Source organism: Phascolarctos cinereus, unplaced genomic scaffold (genome assembly GCF_003287225.1).
Source record: "Phascolarctos cinereus isolate Bilbo 61053 unplaced genomic scaffold, phaCin_HiC Scaffold_8;HRSCAF=390, whole genome shotgun sequence".
NCBI classification, from domain to species: Eukaryota; Metazoa; Chordata; class Mammalia; order Diprotodontia; family Phascolarctidae; genus Phascolarctos; species Phascolarctos cinereus.
Window position 1 is genome coordinate 74,081,454 of NW_027556291.1, and position 24,222 is coordinate 74,105,675.

General features: G+C 40.2%; 1 protein-coding gene across 1 annotated transcript in view; it reads left to right on the forward strand.

Annotated features, from left to right (window-relative positions):
• Positions 1–9,886: 9,886 nt before the first annotated feature.
• LOC110200349 (dynamin-1-like protein) overlaps positions 9,887–24,222 on the forward strand; it is a 46,206-nt gene continuing 31,870 nt past the window's right edge. Inside the window, 7 exon segments of the mRNA XM_078148059.1 lie at positions 9,887–9,988; positions 11,049–11,199; positions 11,652–11,698; positions 11,937–12,008; positions 12,090–12,176; positions 14,889–15,051; positions 15,610–15,730. Coding sequence (XP_078004185.1) covers positions 9,887–9,988; positions 11,049–11,199; positions 11,652–11,698; positions 11,937–12,008; positions 12,090–12,176; positions 14,889–15,051; positions 15,610–15,730 — 743 coding nt within the window.

The following is a 24,222-nucleotide window of genomic DNA, read 5'->3' on the forward strand; positions in this document are numbered from 1 at the left end:
CCTCCACTCCAGAAGCAGAGCCCCACTTTAGCAGAGAGTTAAAAATCAAGAAATAGGCTAGGAAATGAGCAAACAGCAGAAAAAGATCCTGACTATAGAAAATTACTATGGTGACAAGGAAGATCAAAACACAAACTCAGAAGAAGACAACAAAGCCAAAATTCCTATATCCAAAGGCTCAAAGAAAAAATATTAATTGGCCCCAGGCCATGGAAAAGCTCAAAAATCCAAGAGCTCTATTCACTGCGCCACCTAGCTATCCCTTTTTACTTATTTATTTTAGAAAGAGTATACATAGACATAGACAGAGGGCACATCTAATATGGGGTATCTAAAAGAATAAAAATAAGGGGGTGAGGAAGAGGAATGCACTGGGAGAAGGGGAAAGGGAGAGGTAGAATGGGCTAAATTACCTGACATAAAAGAGGCTGAAAGAGATTCTGACAGTGGAGGGGAAGATGGGGGAAGTGGGGGGGTTGGGGGGGAGCATGTGAACCTTGCTCTCGTTGGAATTGGCTCAAAGAGGAAATAGCATACACACTCAGTTGAGTGTAGAAATGTATCTTACCCTACAGGGAAGTAGGAGGGGAAGGAGATAAGAGTGGGGGAGGGTACCAATAGAAGGGAGGGCAGATTGGAGGAGGTGCTGGTTATTTTTAAGGAGGGACAGGGTGAAAAGAGAGAGAAAGAAGGATAAACATGGAGGAAATAGGATGGAGGTAAATATATGGTTGGTAATCATTACTGTGAAAAAAAAAATTATTACAGCAAGTTTCTCTGGTAAAGACCTCATTTCTCAAGAATATAAAAAATTGGGTCAAATTTATAAAAATAAGAGCCACTCTTCAACTGATAAATGGTCAAAGGATATGAACATGCAATTTTCAGACAAAGTAACCAAAGTTATCTATAGTCACATGAAAAAATTCTCTAAATCAGTATTGATTAGAGAAATGCAAATTAAAACAACTCTGAGCTACCACCACACGCCTATCAGATTGGCTAATATGACAGAAAAGGAAAATGATAAATGTTGGAGGGGGTGTGGGAAAATTGGAACCAAACTGGGCAGCTCTTTTTGTGGTGGCAAAGAATTGGAAATTGAGGGGATGCCCACCATTTGGAGAATGGTCGAACAAATCGTTGTATATGATTGTGATGGAATACTATTGTGCTATAAGAAATGATGAGCAGGATGCTCTCAGAAAAACCTAGAAAGACTTACATGAACTCATGCAAAGTGAAATGAGCAGAACCAGGAGAACATTATACACAGTAAAAGCAACATTTTTTACTTCCTTATTTAAAAAATGTATTTATTTAATTATTTCCCCCAGTTACATGTAAAAACACAATTTTTAACATTTGTTTATAACTTTGAGTTACAAATTCTCTCCCTCCCCTCCTCCTTTCCTTATTGAGAAGGCAAGCAGTTCAATATAGGTTATATATGTGTAGTCATGCAAAACATATCCATAATAGTCATGTTGTGAAAGAAAACAGAGACAACAAAAACCTCAAGAAAACAAAGGGAAAAAAAAGTATGCTTCAATCTACATTCAGACACAGTCAGTTCTTTGTCTGGGGATGGACAGCATTTTTAATCATGAGTCCTTCAGAGTTGTCTTGGATTGCTGTATTGCTGAGAATAGCTAAGTCATTCACAGCTGGTCATCTTACAATATTGCAATAATATCAATATTGTAAGATGATCTATTGTGAATAACTTAGCTACTCTCAGCAATACAATGATCCAAGATAATTTTGAAGGACTTATGATGAAAGGTGTTATCCATTTCCAGAGAAAGAACTGGTGAAGCCTGAAGGCAGACCGAAGATACTTTTTCTTTACTTTCTTTATGGGGGGAGGGGGTGTTTGTGTTTTTCATAGCATGATTTACATGGAAATGTATTTTGTATGACTATACATATATAACCGATGTCATATGTCAATTGCTTGCCTTCTCAATGGGAGAAGGGGAGGGAGAGAGGGAGAGAATTTGGAACTCAAAATTTGAGAAAGAAGAATGTTTAAATTGTTTTTACATGTAATTGGGAGAAAAAACAAAATATTAGGGTTTTTTTTTAATTATGCAAAGATTCTTCTAAAAATATATAAAAATCTCAATGGATCTTAAATTTGGCCTGAAGAACGGACTTTCAATTACTTCAAATTAAAGGCTTTGAGGGGCAGCTAAGTGGCGCAGTGGGTAGAGCACTGGCCCTGAAGTCAGGAGGACCTGAGTTCAAATCTGGCCTCAGACCAAACACTTGACACTTACTAGCTGTGTGACCCTGGGCAAGTCACTTAACCCCAACTGCCTAAAAGCAAAAAAACAAACAAACAAATTAAAGGCTTTGAGATTACTTTTAAAAAATTGTGTGCACTGACTTTTCTATTAAAACTTTCTTCTATGTATCTCTCTTGTATTGTCTGTGTTTTTATGTGGCCTAATCAGCCAAAAGGAAAAGGAATATAAATAGTGAAAACCTTTCTGAGGAACTTTTCTGAGTCTTCAGAAAGAAAGTCTCTCTCTGCCTTCCTAATTGTCCAATTTAGGGAGTCAGACAAGAGACACAGATAAGAAGGAAGGGAATCTTTGTTCCCAATGTAAGGCATTGTAAAATTAGATGCTAAATTTATTATCTCTACTATAAATTTCCCAATTGTGGCTTGAATATAAATGCTAAAACAGGGAAGCTAGGTGACACAGTGGATAGAGTGCCAGACCTGGGGTTAGGAAGACCTAAATTCAAATTTGGCCTCAGACACTTACTAGCTATGTGACTTTGGGGAAGTCACTTCACCCTGTTTGCCTCAGTTTCCTCATCTGCAAAATGAGCTGAAGAAGGAAATGGCAAACCACTCCAGCATTTTTTACCAAGAAAATCCCATACAGGGTCATGAAGAGTTGGACACGACTGAACATCACTAAACAAGGGGCAGCTAGGTGGAGTAGTGGATAGAGCACTGGCCCTAGAGTCAGGAGGACCTGAGTTCAAATCCAGCCTCAGACACATAACACTAACTAGCTGTATGACTCTGGGCAAGTCACTTAACCCCAATTGCCCTCAGAAAAACAAACAAACAAAAAACCAAACCAGAACATCACTAACAACAAAAAATAAATGCTTAAATGTCTTAGTGAGTTTTGGGGTACCACTCTGTAGAATTTGTTCTAAGGAAAAATAAGAATAAAACTCTGTGAAAGTTACATGGAAATGATGGGGTGCTGGAGTGCTTATACTCGGACCCCACTTCCAAGATCATATTTCTTTCTCCCTGGCCCCAGAAACACTATCCCTGGCAGTTTCCTTCCAGCCCGAGGACCCTATCTCTGGCAATAACTCACAAGTGGGCCTAGTGAGGCAAACACTCTCTCCTTGTTACAAGAGCAAGCTGACCTCTGTAGAATTTCCCTCCTATGAGCAGGACTATCTTGTACCAGCTGAACTACCAAGTACTGATGCCCACAGTTACCGTATACAATCCAGAGGTCAAGTTGTAGACGTCAACTCCTGAAACTATCTTGTTACAGACATAACAGACCAAAACGTACCCTTTAAGAACTCTCTCTTCTCCTCCCTCCCCAGTATCCAGTAGTGAATGACATAGTTGTATGTTATCACCTAATTAGCATACTTGGCACATAATCCACTACTTTTCCTATATAAGCTTTAGCATAATTTCTGTTAGGTTGAAAGTTTCCTAAGGAGCTCTGGCCACCTTGGCAGTTCCTTAAGAATCCTTGCCCACTGTATAGCGTAACAATAAACTTTTGCCAACTTAACTTAAAGGTTGCTTGAGTTTGTGAATTCATTCAGACCCTGTCCTATACTCTGGTCCTTGAAGGGTCTCAACCTCTCAGACCTCAACAGAAACAGCATTTAGACCTCTTATCACTCTTTCCCCAGGGAGTGACTGATTTATTGTTTTAGTGCAAAAGGGAAAGGTGATTTCACTGATTAAAGGAAGAGAACTGAAACTAGTTTGAAAGTGGTATCAGTCAAGTTCCAAATTGGGAAGGGGGGGATAGATTTGCAGTTTCCAGTTTAAATTTATCTGGCACTTAAGAGCTGCCTGTCATTAACTCTTTCCTAGAAACTTCTTTAAATCAAGAAACAACTTAAAAGTAAGTAAAGTTTAATTTGGAAAAATGTTTTGTGTTACTACTGTATTTCTTCTGTGAATGATGTAACAGAACTTAATTATTTAGGTAAACTAGTGGCAAAATCACCAAAAGGTGTTGGAATAGACAATGCATTTGTAAGCTTTTAAGAATTCCAAAGGCAACAGTTTTGCAATTAGTTTTGTGTAGTAAAAACTTGTGCTAAACTGTAAGGGAAAAATTCAGTGGAGTGAAGATAAGTTCTATAGATAGTCTGGGAAATAAAAGACTAGAGGAATCAAGCAAATAGAAGAAAGTAAACGAGGTGTTTTATCAGAATGTAAAAAGGAAAAAAGAAAGGTATAACTTTGAAGGGCTTTAATCAAAGTCCATTAGAGGATTTTATAAAAGTAAGGAAGAGAGAAAATTCAAGCAAGTAGGGATGAGAGAAGAATAGGTAGAAAGTTAAAGAAAGTTGAAGTCTGAACCAACACAGTGTGAATGGAGGGTTTGAAAGTAAAGGGGTGGGGGTCAGCTAGGTGGCGCAGTGGATAGAGCACCGGCCCTGGAGTCAGGAGCACCTGAGTTCAAATCCCACCTCAGACACATAATACTTCCTAGCTGTATGACTCTGGGCAAGTCACTTAACCCCAACTGCCTCACTAAATTTAAAAAAAAAAAAAAAAGAAAGAAAGTAAAGGGGTGGGCAGCTAGGTGGCACAGTAGATACAGCACCACACCTGGATTCAGGAGACCTGAGTTCAAATCCGGCCTCAGACACATAACACTTACTAACTGTGTGACCCTGGGCAAGTCACTTAACCCCATTGCCTAACAAAAAAAAAAGTAAAGGGGTTTTGGAATTTTGGGAAAAGAGATTTGAGGGAGGTTTTGATCTTGTTGAGATAAGAAGGATGTGGAAAACTTTAGTTATTCTTTTTTTTTTTGGTGGGGGGGGTGGAATTGGGGTTAAGTGATTTGCCCAGGGTCACACAGCTAGGAAGTGTCAAGTATTTGGTCTGAGGCCAGAGTTGAACTCAGGTCTTCCTGACTTCAGGGCTGGTGTTCCATCCACTGCGCCACCTAGCTGCCCCTAGTTATTCTTTATGATATGGAAAATATAGAACTATGTTTGCAATATTGAATTGTTTAAGGATAGCATCTTCTTTCTTTTTCAATAAGTAGCTTTTCCTGCCTACTTGCCCTGTCCTCTTTGACCTTCCTGGAATACAGTTGAAAAGCTTCAGGGAAAGGTGTGGCTGGATTAAGAACACAAAGGAATTGATTTGGCTCTTTGGGTAATTTAACCAGAAATAAAGAAAAAGTTATAGGGAAAAGGGAGTCCAATTCGAATTTTCTGAACATGAGCTAAGTGAAAACAGTAAGCCCTTGGGAAAATTGAGATTTAAATGTTACTATTAATGATTATAAATCTAGATTTGATTTCGTTGAAATTTTGTTCTGAAATTAAATCATTATGTAGACTCACTTACAGTGAGATCCATTCTCCTATTAGGATAATTGTGGTAAGTTAGAACTTAATACAAATCAAAATCCAGTCTCAGAAACTTATTAGCTGTGTGACCTTAAGCAATTTACTTCACCTCTGTTTATTTCAGTTTCCAAATCTGTAAAGAAAATAATAACCCCATTGCCTAGCTAATAATAATAATAACACTCACCTCCCAGAGTTGTTGTGAGGATCACATAATTTCAAAGTGCTTAACACAATGCCTGGCATGTGGCAAACACTATATAAATGTTAATTATTGTTATCATTATTATTTTAATTGAGTGTGATTATTCCATATTGGATTACTCTATACTTGGTTTTAGATGTGATTAATATAGAATGCAAAAAATGATAAATCATTTTCTACGTAAGATTATTTGGAAATGCATTCAACTGAATTTATTTCACTCACCTGGTAACAAGTTCGTTTCATGTTTTAAATGCATGATATCATGTATGCTATTACTGTGTTTCTAAGATGTTTTCTTATATTGTGAAATTTGGGGAAAGTAACTTCCCTTTTCATTTGAATGCTGTTGGATATGAATTTTGCTATTAAAGAATGCAGTAAAAATTTCTGAAAACTTAAATATTTAATTGGGTATTTTTGCTTTAAAATGGATAATAATAACTTACTGTTTAAGAAAAAAATATATAGCAAACATCTCTTAAGTTGTCCTTACCTGTGAGGTTCCTTGGGACTTTTTATTTGCACAAGGCTATAAAATCTTACTGCCCTTCTGAAGAACCATTGTTAAGTACTGAAGTTTGTGATACTGAAACCACACCCAGTCAAGGTTGGAAGCTTACTAGTTTCCTTATAATAAACAATGATTTTTACCTGATAGATTATTTGGCTGTCAGTTATGAAAAATTATGAAATTCTACCTGTTAACAAATAATCTGTATTGAAGTTACATCTCTGAACCAACTTAGTAATAATAGACCTTAGATTCAAAGATTTCAATCTTGCTTCAGGGGTTAATAGGCAATACAGATTTGAGGCTTACTGACTCCTCTGGGATGTGTAGTTGGCTATGATATATTCATTGTATGGGTAAAACTCTGGAATTATTCTTAAATTATAAATGAAGGATAAATAAGATATCATTATATGTGCTAATTGTTTACTGTTGTAATAAGGAAAAAAAAATAACCTGTGTGGCACTGCAGTGGATAAAGTGCTGGGTCTGGAGTCAGAAGGACCTGAATTCAAATTCTGCCTCAGACACTTACTAGCTGTGTGACCCTGGGCAAGTTACTTAACCCTCTTTGCCTCAGTTTCCTCATCTGTAAAATGAGGAGGAGAAGGAAATGGCAAAGCAAATTCCAAATTCCAAAGCAAATGCCAAGAAAACCCCAAGTGGGGTCATGAAGAGTCAAGCACAACTGAAACAACTGAATAACAGCAACAAAAGCGGTGATTAGTGAAATTTTGCTATTTGAGGTAAAATCTCTTGGAATTGTCATTTGATATTGTACTAAGCTTTGATTTCAGGTATGGCTGTCTGAACTGTCATTAATCCAATAATCCATCATTCAAAGGGAATGCCATGTTCTGCCCAAAAGGAGCTTGATCCTGAACTACTACAGGTGGACATCTGTCCCTAGGAAAAGTTGAGGGGATGGATGACCTTAGCGTAAGCTGAGGTAGGATCCTCTTGACTCAGTTTCCCATAGTACTCTTTCCTTTCTGAACTCAAAATTTTTCCATCTGATTAATTCTGATTCAGCTTTTGATACTCTGTGAATAAATATGGAACTTTGCTGCATTTACTGGCTGTCAGATATGACTCTAGCCTGGAATCAAACAGAGCTAAGAGAGTTTTTCCCTTTGATATCATCATAATCATATCCCTCCTTTTCCTTTCCTAGCAAATTTCTACAATCAGAGCAGGTGAACTATAGAAATTTGTATTGTACTGAGTTGTACTGGCAGATTCTAGCAGAATTACCTAGTAATCTCTGCAAATGACTTGGAACCAGAGAAGCAGATCTACAAGAAGCCCTCTTCAGAGCTGCCCTGAGAAGATCTATTCCAGAATGTCCAGGGGAAGATGTTTCCAGGGATCAGGCAACTACCTGAGATATTTGGGACTCAAGATGAAATTCGCAGTGGGGGGCAGATAGGTGGTGCAGTGGATAGAGCACCAGCCCTGAAGTCAGGAGGACCTCAGTTTAAATCTGGCCTCAGACCTTGGGCAAGTCACTTAACCCCAATTGCCCCAAAATAAAAAATAAATAAAAAGATGAAATGTGCTGATTAAATGGACATTGGGAGTAGGTTACCAAGTTACAAAGAGATTTGATGTTATTTCACAGTGTTTATGCTTGCTGAATTTTCTTGGTTACCTTGGTGACATGTAAATCTCCCTTCTCAAATTAGTCCATGATAGGGGAAGCTAGGTGGTGCAGTGGATAGAGCACTGGCCCTGGAGTCAGGAGAACCTGAGTTCAAATCCGGTCTCAGACACTTGACACTAGCTGTGTGACCCTGGGCAAATCACTCAGCCCCACTGCCTAGCCAAAAAAAAAAAAAAAAAGAATTACTAAAAAAAAAAAATAGGCCATGATAAGCTCTCTAAGTAGTTTGATCTGTAGCCTGACTTACTTTACCCGTAGAGTGTATTTAACAAGATTTGTTTTCTTAGGAGGTATCATCATGACTCTGCTTGCACTATATCTCAGGTCCCACTTGTTAGTGCCTCTCAAGGTAGACTCTCATTCCATTTAGAAGTCCCTAATAAAGCATTTTAAAAAATGATCCTTGTGGGGTGAAAACCTCAGGGTCAATGAGGGGAATGTTACATTAAAAATTAACATTAATGACTCCATTTTATTTTTTGTCCACCATTTTGTGAAGTTAATTTTCAACTCCATGTAAATCATTTGATTTAGGAGGTTTCACAAGAGTATTCCTCTTCCCCACTGTCACCTTAGTTAAAGAATATCAGAAGAATACCCTTTTCCCTCTCACCTCACTGTCTCCCAACTCCCCTCCACCAATGAAAAATCAGAAGTCTCAATGCCTACAATCTTGTGTTTCCTGTTTTTCACTCCCTACACATTGTATATTAACTGTGAGAAACTAAGCTTTTGGGTCCTTGGCAACCAAGAGCCTTGGACCTGGCTTGTTTTGCAATTGTATACATTGTCAAATAAATTGTTGCCTGGATATGATTACTCCATTTCTTTATTCCACCATAAAAACTGATAGGCTCGGAGTGCTGATCGAAGCCCTCTACTTTTTTTGTCTTTATTTTTCTTGCTTTTTTCCCCATATCCTGGCTAATGAGGAAATATGTTTTGAATTATATATATATATATATATATATATATATATATATATATATATATATATATATATATATATATATATATATATATATATATATATATATATGTTTTGCATTTTGCATATATATTGCTTGCCCTTCTCAATGTGGGGAGGAGAGGGTGCAGGGAAGGAGAGAATTTGGAACTCAAAGTTAAAAAAAAGAAAAAAAGAAAAGAAAAACCAGTGAAAGGAATGAGCAGTTATATGGCACCTACCATACATTTGATCCACACAACAACTCTCAGAGGTAAATGAGCCAAATAGAGGTGAAATGACTTGCCCAGGGTCACACAGCTAGGAAGTGTCTGTAGTTGGATTTGAATTCAGGTCTTCCTGACAGCAGGCCCAGCTCTCTGTTCACAGGACCACCAGCTGCCTTAGGCAAGCCTCAATAGAGGTGAGAAGGGCTGGGATTGAGGACTGAGAGGTTGGACCTAGTGTTGAGGGGAAAGGGGGGAGAGGTCTTAGCCAATCAGAATTCAGCCTCAAGCTCTAGCTTATTCCCTGGTGGGGCTGAGCCTGCTCTAGGTCAGGACCCCATATGGGGTCACCCACAGCTTAAAGAGCATTGAAGGTGTCCAGTGTGGAAAAAGTTTAAGAAGCCCTGCAGAGCGCCTACCCTCACCAGCTAGAGGGACTCCAGGGGTGGGGCTAGGGGAAGTTCAACCAATGACAACGACCCATACAGGGTCGTCGAAGAACAAGTGGAAGGGCGCTTGGTGAGTGGAGCTTCTTAGTGCAGGTGGGGAAGTGGGTGCTGGGCGGGGAGGAGGTCCATCCGGGGGTCCGAAACCACACCCCAACCTTGGCTTTGCTGGGATCGGGGGCAGCCTGATGACGACAGCAGATCTCATCTGATGCAGATCAACTTTTCTCTCTTCAGATCCTGGCTGAGCCAATTCTGGAGCTGCCAGCCTCGAGACCGCCATGGAGACCCTGATCCCCGTGATCAATAAGCTGCAAGAGATCTTCAACATAGTGGGCACGGAGGCCATCCAGCTCCCGCAGATCGTGGTCATTGGCTCCCAGGTGCCACCTACTCTCTTGCCCTGGGGATGGTGGGAGGGTTGCTGGGGGCCTAGTTCTTCCCTCCATCCCACCCCCTCGGGCCTAGCTCCCATCCCCCTCACTTTGCTAGGCGCTTCATTCTCCCCTCCCCCAGCCTGGTCAGGGAGGGACAGGCTGCTCCTTCTTGGTCCCTCCCACCTTGCTCCTCCGGCTCCTCCCCTCTCCAGCATCCCCCTGGGTTCTCCTGCTCACCCTCTGCCCCTCACAACCCATTGACTGGCCCCCTTGGAATGGCAGCCATAACTGGCCAAGCCCTGGGGCTGGGCTCTGAGAGAAGCAGAAGCTGAGGTGCGCCCCCATCCGGTGGGCCTCAGCTACCTTTAGCCATATATGGAGTGCCTACTGGGTATTGTCAGGGAGGCCCAGGAGCTTGCTTTCCTATGCAGGTGGGGCAGGGATAGGTAGTCCCCTACTCCATGCCTCATTGAGAAGGTTCTGAGGGTGTTGGGGGCCTCCCTCCTTTGGAAAAGCCTGGAGTTGCTGTAGGATCCTAGATTCAGACTAGCTAGAAGAGGTTTGAAAGGCTAGCTAAACTACAACCTCGTTTTACAGATGAGGAAACTGAGACCCAGGGAAACTTGTCCAGTGTGGCAGAGGGAGGACTTGAACCCTGACCTTCTAAATCCAAATCCAGTGCTTTTTCTGCTGTACCCTACTGCAGCCCTGTATTTAACTTGAAGGGTGACTTAGCTGGGCTTGGCTCCAAGTAGAAGTTGGTAATGGGAAGCATAGGAAATAGCTACTTCCCAAAAATCCCTAAGAAAAAAATAAGAAAAAAAAGAAAAAAGAAATAAAAATAAAAATTAAATTTAAATTTAAAAAAGGGGCAGCTAGGTGGCACAGTGGATAGAGCACCAGCCCTGAAGTTAGGAGGACCTGAGTTCAAATCTGGCCTCAGACCAAACAGTTGACACTTACTAGCTGTGTGACCCTGGGCAAGTCACTTAACCCCAATTGCCTAAAAAATAAAAATAAAAATAAAAATCCCTAAGCCATCTTCTTTACCTTTGTGTTATTACAGAGCAGTGGAAAGAGCTCTGTTCTGGAAAGCATTGTGGGCCAGGAGTTTCTTCCAAGAGGTTCTGGAATCGTGACTCGGAGACCCCTGATCCTCCAGCTGGTGCACGTAGCCTCCCTGGAGGAACGGAAGCAAGCAGCAACCTCAGAGACATGTGAGGATAAGGGAAATGGGCATGGGGGCGGGGGAAGGAAGGGAGGGAGGCAGAGCAGGGCCACAGCTACCTCCTGACTTGAAAGACTGGACCACACCAGAATGTAGCTAACGAATGTAACCTGTGCCCAAGCCCTGTAGGCTCATAGGTTTAGAGCTGGAAGACACCTTATTGACCTTCAAGTACAACCTGCTCAATTTACAAATAAGGAAATGAGGCCCAGACTTAACCTGAGGCCACAAAGATGATGTCGTAGAGCTGGGATTTGAACACAGGTCTCTGACTCCAAATGCAGCATTCCTTCTACTTCACCAAAATGGTGCTGTGTCTTGGAATAGGTGATAGAAATGGCTCTGCCCTGGGCAGGTGTCCCTTCATCCCACTGTCCTCCCCTTAAGAGGTAATTGGTAATGACAAGGGAGTGACCTTCCCCTTTCTTCCTGTCCACACAGGTGTCCAAGCAGAGGAATGGGCCACTTTCCTGCATTGCAAACATAAGGTAATCCAACCCACTCCAAACCAGCCTATTTGCAAAACTGGATCATTGGTGGGAATCTTCCTCTCCTTCTTATGGACTTCACCTTTTCCCTGCTCACCCATGAGCCCACTGGCTACGTGGGAAGTCGGGGAGTAATGCTGCCCCTGCCCCAGTGTTGACTGAGAGCAGAGGACATGTCTTTGTTGAGTGACTTCTAACTCGAAACCTCTCCAAATGAATAATTCTCTTTCCTCTCCAGTCATTTACAGATTTTAATGAAATCCAACAGGAAATTTCTAATGAGACAGATCAGGTCACCGGTACCAATAAGGTAAATGCAGGAGATACTTCTCTGTTTTACTCCTGTCCCTTTCTAAGCACAGTGGGTCTGACCTTGACTCTTATCCTCCAGGGGATCAGTCCTGAGCCTTTGTACCTGAAAATCTGTTCCTCAAAAGTCCTCAGTTTGACTCTGGTTGACTTGCCTGGAATCACCAAGGTATGTTCTCTCCCTGAATCCTGTACAGTAGGGTGGACTGGCTTTCACCTTCTCTCCTGTTGTCTAACCATTTCATGATAGTTCATGGACTTCATCATTCCTTTAGCAAGTCATGATGGATTAGACACAAGCTCTGTGTCAAGTGGGGTGGGGGATACCCAAAGGGATTGAGCAGTTTAATAGAGGAGGTGAGGTACACATTAAGTCCTTCTCCATTTGTGAGTCTGGTAAGGAGGTCTCTGCTCTTTGCTTCCTTCTGAAATTTCACTTGTGTGTGTGGGAAAAAAAGGACTCTGAGCATCCAAAGAGATGGGGGAAGTCTTCCCATAGGGCACAACCAGAGCTGGAGAGAGAAAGTATTCCACTTTGACTAGGATACACAAAGGGGAGTATGAGGCAAAGATAGAAAAGTAGCTTGAAACAAGATTGTGGAGGGAGTTTATAATTACTGAATTCTTATGTGAATACTGAATTACTGAATTCTGTAAGAAATGGGGAGCCACTAAAGATTCTGGGTTGGAGACTTAGGTCTTTCCCAGGTTTCAATCCATTATCCTGTAATCAGAGTGGTGTTTTCAGAAGATTGAGAAAAGGTAAGAAGGCTAGATTGTAGTGGGGAGATTGAAGAGAGTTAAGACCAGCAATTCTCATAGTCTAGGCCAGAAGGGATGGTGGTCCGAAGAGGCCAACTCTGGCGGTTGTAGTGGCAATGGAGAGATTGCTGAAGTAAAATGGCCAGGATTTGGCAGCTGATTGGGTATAGGGAATAAAGGAGAAGGAAAAGTCAGAGAGGATTCTGAGTTTATAGGTCTGGGTGACAGAGGATGCTGGGACCATCCACAAAAATGGGGGGAAAGATGGGAGGCAAATTTCAGGTTAGTTCTATTTTAGATGTGTTGAGTTCGGGGGGTCAGCAGTATTCAGGTAGAGAGATGAACTCTAAGGAGAGGTTAGAGCTATAGAGATTTGGGGTAGAGATCTGTATAGAGGTTATGCTTGAAGACCTAGAAGTTAAATAATCTCCCCAAGGGGGAGAAATGGGAACAGAAGACCCAGTTCACAACCCAGAATTAAAGGATGAGAGGACAAGCCAGCTAGAGAAGCAACAGCATCAGAAGTGAAAAGAGAATCATGAGAATGCAGTGTTGTGGAAGCCATGGCCAAAAAAGCTAGAGGGAAGGTGGGCAGCAGTCAGTCATGGTGAATGTGAAGTGGCAAGCCAAGAAAAGAAGGCACTTGAAAGAAGCATTTATTAAGTACTTATTCTGTTCTTTAAACCTTGCATCCTACTTCACTTGGTGATCTCATCAGCTCCCCTGGATCTCTATGCTGATGATTCTCCCATCTACCTTTCCTGCCCCAACCTCTCTGCTGACTTCCAGTCTCACATCTCCAACCACCTTTCAGATATCTTGAACCTGATTCCAGTAGACATCTTAAACTCAATATGTCCCAGACAGAACTGTTGTCTTTCCCTCTAAACCCTCCCCCACCCCCTACCTTCCCTATACTGCAGAGGGTAGCACCATCCTCCCCACTCTTCAGTCTCACAACCTAGGAGGCATCCTGGACTCCTCACTCTCTCACCCCGCATATTCAAGCTCTTGCCAAGGCCTTTCATTTTCACCTTTGCAACAACTCTTTAATACTCTTTCTTCTCTCCTCTGCCACTGCCACCACCCTGATGCAGGCCTCATCACCTCACACTATTACAGTAGTTGTTGGGGTTGGGGGGAGTCTACCTGCCTCTAGTCTCTCCTCACTCCAGCCCCCATTCAATAAACTCCAGTGGCTCCCTGTCACCTCCAGGAGCAAATACAGAATGTTATATGTGGCATTCAAAGCCCTTCCTAACCTAGCCCCCTCCTACCTTCCCGGACTTCTTATGCCTTCCTTCCTGACATTTACTCTTTGATCCAGTGACACCAGCCTCCTGACTATTCCATGAACAAGCCCCTCCTTCTCTGGCTCCAGGCATTCTCTCTGGCTGTCTGCCATAGCTGGAGCACTCTCTCTTCTCCACTCTGCCTGCCAGTCTCCCTGGCTTCCTTTAAGTCCCAACTAAAATCCCCCCTTCTACAGGAAGTCTTCTACATCTCCTCTTAATTCCAGTGCCTTAACTCTGTTAATTATCTCCTCTTTATCCTGTATGTAGCTTGCTTTGTATATGTTTGTTTGCATGTAGTCTTTTCTATTAGACTGTGAGGTCCTTGAAGGCAATGACTGTCTTTTGCCTCTTTTTGTATACCTAGCTTAGCATAGTACCTGGTACGTAGTAGGCACTTAACAAATGTTTATTGATTGATTGGGGTAGAGATGGCAGAGGCCTTCCTAGAATGGCCTTAACAATGCCTTACTTAGGGGCAGCTAGGTGGCATAGTAGATGGAGCTCTGGCCTTGGAGTCAGGAAGACTTGGGTTCAAATCTGGCCTCAGACACTTGACACCTACTAGCTGTGTGACCCTGTGCAAATCACTTAACCTCCATTGCCTCACAAAAAAAGAAAAAAACAATGCCTTACTTGGTGAGTATTCTCTCTCCCTCCACCTAAACTGAAAAAGCAGATCGTTCTGTTTGACTCTGGGACTAAGTATTACCTCTTAATCTGTCATAGCTGCCATTGCCCTTGCCCACCCTCTTTGGCTGGTCATGGCTGTCCCTGATTGGGCTTCCAAGGGCAGCTGGTTTTCTCTGATCCTTATCTCCTGCCAGGTCCCTGTGGGAGACCAGCCCCCTGACATCGAGGTGCAGGTCAGAGACATGATCCTGTCCTACATCAGTAGCCCCAGTTGTCTCATCCTGGCTGTCACTGCTGCCAACACAGACACGGCCACTTCTGAAGCCTTGAAACTTGCCCGGGATGTGGTTCCTGAAGGTACAGCACTTGGAGTGCTTGGGTGTGTATGTGGAGGAGAGCTAGTAATGGAAAGAGTATTCCACTGGCTAGACCTGGCTCGGCTAGTAACTCTACACGGTCTTGGGCAAGGCATTTGACCCACTTGGTTTTATTTCCTTTATAAAACATGGAGTTTGAACCAGATTGTCTACCTGTGGCTTCTTTCAGCTTTCTGATTCAAGGCCTCACCCCTAAGCCTGGGATTTTCCTTTCCTGGACATCGGTATCATTATTACGAAAAGACACCAAGGAAGGGTGCCAGTGCCCTTTTCCCATTTAGGGCTGCCTACTCCTATCTTTGGCGCTAAATCTCCCATTCTCCTGACATACACATTTGCTGCACCCCTGATAGGACCTGTCCTGGCCTTAGCAGTTGGTAAATTATGTGAGAGCAACTTTTATGTCCAGAGGATGTTCAGCTCTCCCTATCCAGCTCATGCATGGGACAGGTGTCCCATTCCTCCTTAAATCGCTAAAATCACCTCTGGAAGTTGGGCCTAGAGATCACAAGCTATTCTTGTCCTTCCTACTTCTTAGGTCACAGGACCTTGGCAGTGATCACTAAGCTGGACCTCATGGATGCTGGGACAGATGCAATGGATGTGCTGATGGGTCGAGTCATCCCTGTGAAGCTGGGCATTATTGGAGTGGTGAATCGGTGAGTAAGGCTCTTTCCATCCTCCTTCCTAAGAGGCACCAGACATCAGTAGGTTGGATGAGCATAGAGGAGACCAGAGCTAGGATAAGGGAATGGAGTGAGACAGAAAATCACTGACTAAAAAACAATTGGGGTTTATGTTCCATGAGATTTCACTTCCTTCTACAAAGCCAAAAGCAGTGGGGGTAGTCTCTAAAATTAGAAGCAATGGGAGCAAAACCCATAAAATTACAAAGGATAGGGTTGAGGAGGTACAAAATTCTTTCTCTAAAAACATTTTACTAATAGCTTTGATGCTTACATCATAGTCATTTGCAAATCCCAGGTGAACCCTTCCTTGGAACAAGAAACAGCTAATCAAAGAACAATCAGCATCTGAGAATGTGTCTAACATTCTGTGTTCTCCTTCTGCTGAGAGCTCATTTCCTTCTCTTCTTTGGGTCCCAAACTACTCATTACAGTTACTCCTTCTTTGGCTTTATTCTGTTTCCTTTATATGGTTATACTCACTTTTAGGCTCCTGGTTCTGCTTGCTTCACAGTTCACCTAAGTCTTCCTAAGTTCTCTGGACTCATTGTATTTGATTCTACCATCATTTAATAGGACGCTATGATATTCCACAACAATTTGTTCAGCAACTCTCCAATCCATGAACACCTACTTTTGTTTCCAGTTTTTGGTTGCCAAAAAAAGTGCGGCTTTGACTATATTGTGACTTTGGAATTAGTGGTAGACTTCTATGGGGCATATACGCAAGAATGGGATTGATGTCATAGCATATGAACAGTTTATTAATTTTTCTTGTATAATTCTAGATGGCCTTCCAGAAGGGTTGAACCAATTTACAGTTCCACCACCACTATATTAGTGTGCCTGCTTTCCTACAGCCCCTTCAGCTTCAACTTTTTTTCATTTTGTCATCTTTAACAGTTTGGTGTAAAGTAAAACCTTAGAGTTGTTCAACTTGCATTTCTCTTATTAGTCATTTTGAGCCATCCCCATCTTTCACGTGGTTGTTGAGTATGGGTACGTGAATTTTACCGTCACTCCAGCAGAGAGTCATAGGCCTCTTGCTGGGCACAATCAATGTCTTCCTTTTCTTCCATCTGCTAGCCTAGGTACTTCCCTTTTGGCTACTGTCAGCTGACCAGGAGTTCTCTTATTTTCTTACTAAGGAATAGTGCAGAGTCTTCAGGCACTTTCCCTATCTCCCTGCCCAGGTAAGTGAGGACATAGTCCTGTCCTTGGAAGTTTCCTAAGCTTTTTGCCATCAGTAAGGACCAGAACAGACCAAAAGGGCCCTCCTGGACCACCTCACTTCTTTTTGTCACTCCAACACAATAAAGAAAAGGTCATTAGTAGTTGTGTGATAGTTGTATGAGGCAGAATTGACCCAGAGAAGAAATGAGACAATGTACTTCCTTCCTTTTCTTGGCAAGGTGGGAGACCATCCATGCAGAATGTTACATTTGATGTCACAGTTTGGGTTTTCTTTTTTCAAAGGAAGACCCACTGCTAGGGGGTGGTAATATCTATAAATAAATATAATGTAACGACCAAAGATGTCAATAAAGCTGAATTCTTTTAAAAATTCATTAGTCGCTCTAAGAAAAGGCTTCTTTCTGACAATGCATGTGTTCTTTAGACACATTAAGCTCCTGTTATTTTTACAACTCATAATCTTGTCTCTACAGTCTCTGCCCTGAGTGTTCCTTAACTGCCATGATTTCGGGAGTCATCTCTATGCATATAACTCCCAGAGCTCCATCTCTAACCATTAGTTATTTCCCAAGTTCCAGACATTCCTCTCCAGCTGCCTATAAGACATCTCCCTCTGGGTGGCCTATTGTTGCCTCATGTCCCAAACTCATTTTCTTTCTTCAAAACCTCTTCTTTTTTCTGATACCATTATTTCTGTTGATGGTACCACCATTTGCCCCATTTCCCATATTCAAATTTTGGCTATTATCTTTGATACTTTCACCCCTCATAACCCGCATCAATCAAGCAAACAAATATTTATTGAGTTCTTAGTAAATGCTGGGGAGAAATAGACAAATAGTTTTTACCCTCAATAGAGTGTGTGTGTAAGTGTACATATATATGCATATGTATATACATATACATACATACATATACAAAACAGAGAGGAAACAGTGAGAAACAAAGGAAAAGCATGTTGTATTTGGGACCAGATTACTTGGGTTCAGTTCTTAGCTCAACTGCTTACTACTGGTTGGTATTGGGAAAGTAATTTCTTTTTCTGAGCCTGCCTCAGTTTCCTCATCTGTGAAATGGGGTAGGGGATTAGACTAGGTGACTCCAAGTTTCCTTGTAGCTCTAGGATACTATCTCTAGATGAGAGACAACCTTGGAGAAGAAGGCACTACTAGCTAGGGGGGTCCAGGAAAGGTCCCATGTAGAAAGTGATCTCTGCACTGAACCTTGAAGAAACTTAGGGATCATAAGAGGGAGAGATGAGGAGAGAGAACAAAGAAAAGCAAATAGTGCCTGCCCTCAAGGAGCTCACAGTCTAATGAAGGAGACAACATGTAAATAGGTATATACAAGATACAGACAGGGTGAATAGAAGGTAATCTTAGATGACATTAGTAAGGGGCAGGGTGATGGATAGGGGTGGTGAGTGTAACCAGGAAAGGCCTCCTACAGACGGTGAGATTTGAGCTGAGCCTTAAAGAAAACCAGGGGAAACTTAAAGAGGCAGAGGTGATGAGGGTCAACATTCCAAGAATGGAGGCTAGCCATAGCAAAGGCACAGAGATCAAAGATGGATTGGGGACTTGGGGAGCAGCGTCTCAGCCAGCTTGGCTAGAGTATAGCATGTGTAACATTGCAATATGCTTGGAAATGTAAGTTGGAGTATGATTGTGAAGGGCTTTAAATGACAGTGGAATTTGTATTTAATATGAAAGGTAATGGGAACCACTGGAGTTTATTAAAGCAAGGGGTTGGGGGGGAATCCCTTTGGCAAATATTTAAAGCATAGGTTGGAATGGGGAAAATTATAATTTAGAATCTATTGAAGTATTCCAGCGGGGAGGGAGAAGTGAGTGAGGGCCTGAGCTGGTGTGACCCTTGAATGAAGTAAATGGGATGGATGTAAAAAAGGTTGGGCAACTAGAGTCTTCGTAGCTGATTTGAATGTGAGAGGTAAGGAAAGAACAAAGGATCACAGTAACTGAGGTTTTGACCCTGACCGATGAGAGATGAGAGTGGTGCCATCAAGAGAAACTAGAAAGTTTGGAGGAATTTGAGGAATTGATATTCATTTGATCAATCAACAAGCATTTTTTAAAAATTTTATTTTGAGTTCAAATTCTCTCACGCCCTCCAGCCTCCTCCCCACCCTTTGAGAAGGCAGACAATACAATACCCATTATATAGGCAAAGTCATGAAAAGCCTATTTCCATATTAGTCATGTTATGAAAAAATATGCTTCAGTCTGTACTCCAAGTTCATCAGTTCTCTCTGTTTTCAACATGAGTCCTTTGGAATTGTCTTGAACCATTGTCTTCATCAGAGTAATTAAGTCTTTCATAGTTGATAATTCTTACAATATTGTTGTTACTGTGTATACTGTTCTCCTGGTTCTGCTCACTTCATTTCACTTCAGTTCATGTAAGTCTTTCCAGATTTTTCTGAAACCATCCTGCTCATCATTTCCTATAGCACAGTAGTGTTCTATCACAGTCATATACCACAGTTTATTCAGTCATTTCTTGATTGATGGGCATCTCCTCAGTTTCCAATTCTTTGCCACCACAAAAAAAAAAAGCTACTATAAATATTTTTATACAGATAGGTCGTTTTCCTTTTTCTTTGATCTCTTTGGGATTGCTGGGTCAAAGGGTATACCCAGTTTGATAGCCCTTTGCATATAGCTCCAATTTGTTCTCCAGAATGGTTGGATCAGTTCACAACCCCACCAACAGTGTCCCAATTTTTCCACATCCCCTCCAGCAGTTGTCATTTTCATTTTCTGTCATGTTAGCCAATCTGGTAGGTGTGAGGTGGTACCTCAGAGTTGTTGTAATTTGCATTCCTCTAGTGAGTAGTGATTTAGAGCATTATTCCATGTGATTATTGACAGCTTTGCTTTCTTCTTCTGAAAACTACCTGCTCACCATTCTTTGACTATTTATCAATTGGGGAATGGCTCTTATTTTTATAAATTTGACTCAGTTCCCTATATATTTGAGAAATGAGGCTTTTAATCAGAGAAATACTATAAATTTTCCCCTGGTTTCCTGTTTTCCTTCTAATTTTGGCTGCATTCGTTTTCTTTGTGCAAAAACTTTTTAATTTCATGTAATCAAAATTACCTGCTTTACCTCCTATGATCCTCTCTCTTATTGGTCATAAACTCTTTCCTTATCTATAGATCTGACAGGTAATTTTTTTCATGCTTTCATAATTTGCTTATATTATCCTTTAATATTTAAATCACATACCCACTTTGAGTTTATCTTGATACACAGTGTGAGATCATGGTCTATGACTAATTTCTCCCTAACTGCTTTTTGGTTTTCCCAGAAATTTTTCTCAAATAGTGAGTTCTTGCCCCAGTAGCTTAGATCTTTGGGTTTATCAAACACTAGGTGGCAGTGCTCATTTATTTCTGTATATTTTGTACCTAGACTATACCATTGATCTATCACTCTATTTCTTAGCCAGTACCAGATTGCTTTGATGATTACAGTTTTGTAGTAAGTATAGTACCAGATTGCTTTGATGATTACAGTTTTGTAAGACCACCTTCCTTCACATTTTTTTTCATTAATTCCCTTGATATTCTTGACCTTTTCTTCCTCCAGATAAATTTTATTAATGTTTTTCTAGCTCTATAAAATAATTCTTTGGTAATTTGATTGGTATGGCACTGAATAAGTAAATTAATTTAGGGAGTATTATCATCTTTATTATATTGGCTTGTCCTACCCATGAGCACTTAAAATTTTCCAGTTGTTTTGATCTGTCTTTATTTGTGTGAAAAGTGTTTTGTAATTTTATTCATATAGTCCTGGGTGTGTGTTGGCAGGTAGACTCCCAAGTTTTTTACATTGTCTGCAATTATTTTAAATGGAATTTCTATTTCTATCTCTTCCTGCTGAGTTTTATTGGTAATATACTGAAATTCTGATGATTTATGTAGGTTTATTTTATATCCTGCAACTCTGCCAAAGTTGTTTGTTGTTCATTATTTCAACTAGTTTTTTAATAGATTCTCTAGGATTCTCTAAGCATGCCATTATATCATTTTTAAAGAGGGATAGTTTTGTTTTCTCATTGCCTGTTCTTATTCCTTCAATTTCTTTTTCCTGTGTTATTGTGATAACTAACATTTCTAGTACAATATTGAATAATAGTGATGGTAATGGACATCCTTGCTTCACCCCTGATCTTATTGGAAAGGTATCTAGTTTATCTCTATTACAGAAAATGCATACTGTTGATTTTAGATAAATTACTTATTGTTTTAAGAAAAGCTCCATTTATTCCTATGTCTTCTAGTGTTTTTAACAGAATTGATATATTTTGTCAAAAGCTTTTTCTGCATCTGTTGATATAATCACATGATTTTGTTGTTGATATAGTCAGATATGCTTGTAGTTTTCATAATATTAAACTAGCCCTGCATTCCTGGTATAAATCTTCCTGGTCATGGTATATGATCTTTGTGATATATTGCTATAGTGTCCTTTAGTTTTTTATTTAAAAATCATTTTTTACTTAAAAAACTAATTTTTCTATTTAAAAATTTTGCATCAATATTAATTAGGGAAACTAGTTTATGGTTTTCTTTCTCTGTTTTTGCTCTCCTTGATTAAAGTGTCAAAACTATATTTTTGTCTTAAAAAGAACTTGGTAGGACTCCTTCTTTACATATTTTTTTTCAAGTACTTTATGTAGTATTGGGATTAATTGCTCTTTAAATGTTTGGTATGATTCATATGTGAACTCATCTAGTCCTGGGAATGTTTTCTTAGGGAGCTCCTTTAGGACTTGCTCAATTCCTTTTTCTAAAATAGGGTTATTTAAGTATTCTGCTCCCTCTTTTGTTAATCTGGGCAATTTATATTTTTGTAAATACTCATCCATTTAATGTTTTTAATTAATTAATTAATTAATTTCCCCCAGTTACATGTAAAGACAATTTTTAACATTCGTTTATAAACTTTGAATTCAAAATTCTCTCACTTGCTCCCTCCCCACCCTCTCCTCACTGAGAAGGCAAGCAATTTGATATGGGTTATACATGTGTAGTCATACAAAACATATTCATAATAGTCATGTTGTGAAAGAAAATATAGAAAAGAAAAATAAAGAAAGTTTTAAAAAAAGTATGCTTCAATCTGTATTCAGATACCATCAGTTCTTTCTGTGGGAATGGATAGCCTTTTTCATTATAAGTCCTTCAGAACTGTCTTGGATCATTGTATTGAGAATAGCTAAGTCATTCACAGATGATCATCTTACAATATTGCTGTTATTTTGTACACAGTACATTTCACTTTGCATCAGACCATGCAAGTCTTTTCAGGTTTTTCTGAGAGCACCCTGCTCATCATTTCTTTTTTTTAATTCTTTTTTTGTATTTATTTAGTATTTTGTTTTTCCCCAGTTACATGTAAGAACAATTTTTAATATTTGTTTTTAAAACTTTGAGTTCCAAATTCTCTCCTTTCCTCTCTCCCCACCCCCCCCCTCATTGAGAAGGCAAGCAATTCAATATAGTTTATACATGTGTAGTCATGCAAAACATATCCATAATAGTTATGTTGTTAAAGAAAACATAGATAAAAAAACTCAAGAAAAATAAAGTTTAAAAAGTATGCTTCAATCTGTATTCAGATACAATCAGTTCTTTCTCTGGGGATGGATAGCATTTTTCATCACAAGTTCTTCAGAGTTCTTTGGGATCATTGTATTGCTGAGAATAGCTAAATCATTCGCAGCTTATCATCTCACAATATTGCTGTTACTGTGTACATAGTACATTTCACTTTACATCAGCTCATGCAAGTCTTTCCAGGTTTTTCTGAGAGCATCCTGCTTATCATTTCTTATAGTACAATAGCATTCCATCATAAACACATACCACAACTTGTTCAACCATTCCCAAATTGATGGGCTTCCTCAGAAAAGAGCTGCTATAAATATTTCTGCACATATAGGTCCTTTTCCTTTTTGTTTTTAGGATACAGACCTAGTAGTGGTATTGCTAGGTGAAAGGGTATGCACGATTTTATAGCCCTTTGGGCATAGTTCCAAATTGCTCTACAGAATGGTTGAATCAGTTCACACCTCTACCAACAGTGCATCAAAGTCTCATTTTTCCCATATCCCTTCCAAAATTTGTCATTTACCTTTTCTGTCCTATTAGCATGAAGTAATACCTCAGAATTGTTTTAATTTGCGTTTCTCCAATCGGTAGTGAGCTAGAGTATTTTTTCATGATTGTAGATAGTTTTGATTACATCATCTGAAAATGATCATATCGTTTGATCATGTGTCAATTGGAGAATGGCTCTTATTTTTATAAATTTGAGTCAGTTCTCTATATGTTTGAGAAATTATGCCTTTATCAGAGAAACTTGCTTCAAAAACTTTTTTCACAGTTACTATTGCTAACTGTATTTCCCTCTATCCTATTCTCCCCTCCTTGTTTATTCTGTTCTCTCTCTCCTTTTACTCTTTCCCTCTTCAGAAATGTTTTGCTTCTGACTACTGCCTCCCCCAACCTGCCCTGCCTTCTATCACACACACCCCCTTCTCTTGTTCCCTTCTCCTCCTCCTTTCCTGTAGAGTAAGATAGATTTCTATACTCAATTGTGTTTATGTTATTCCCTCCTTGAGCCAATTCTGATGAGAGTAAGGTTCACTCACTTCCCCTCATCTCCCCCATCTTCCCTGCCACTGGAAAAGCTTTTTCTTGCCTCTTTTATGTGAGATAATTTACCCCATTCTACCTCTCCTTTTCCCTTTCTCTCAGTACATTCCTCTCTCACCCCTTATTTTTATTTTCTTAGATATCATCCCTTCATATTCAACTCACACTTGTGTCCCCTGTCTATATATACTCCTTAATTACCGTCATAATGAGAAAGGTCTTATGGGTTACAAATATCTTCTTCCCATGTAGGAATGTAAACAGTTTAATCTTATTAAGTCCCTTGTGGTCTCTCTTTCCTGTTTACCTTTTTTATGCTTTTCTTGAGTCTTGCATTTGAAAGTCAAATTTTCTATTTAGCTCTGGTCTTTTCATCAAGAATGCTTGAAAGTCCTTTATTTCATTGAATTACCATTTTTTCCCCTGAAGGATTATACTCAATTTTGCTGGGTAGGTGATTCTTGATTGTAATCCTAGCTCCTTTGCCCTCTGGAATATCATATTCTATCTAATCTTTTAATGTAAAAGCTGCTAAATCTTGTGTTATCCTGAATGTGGCTCCACCATACTTGAATTGTT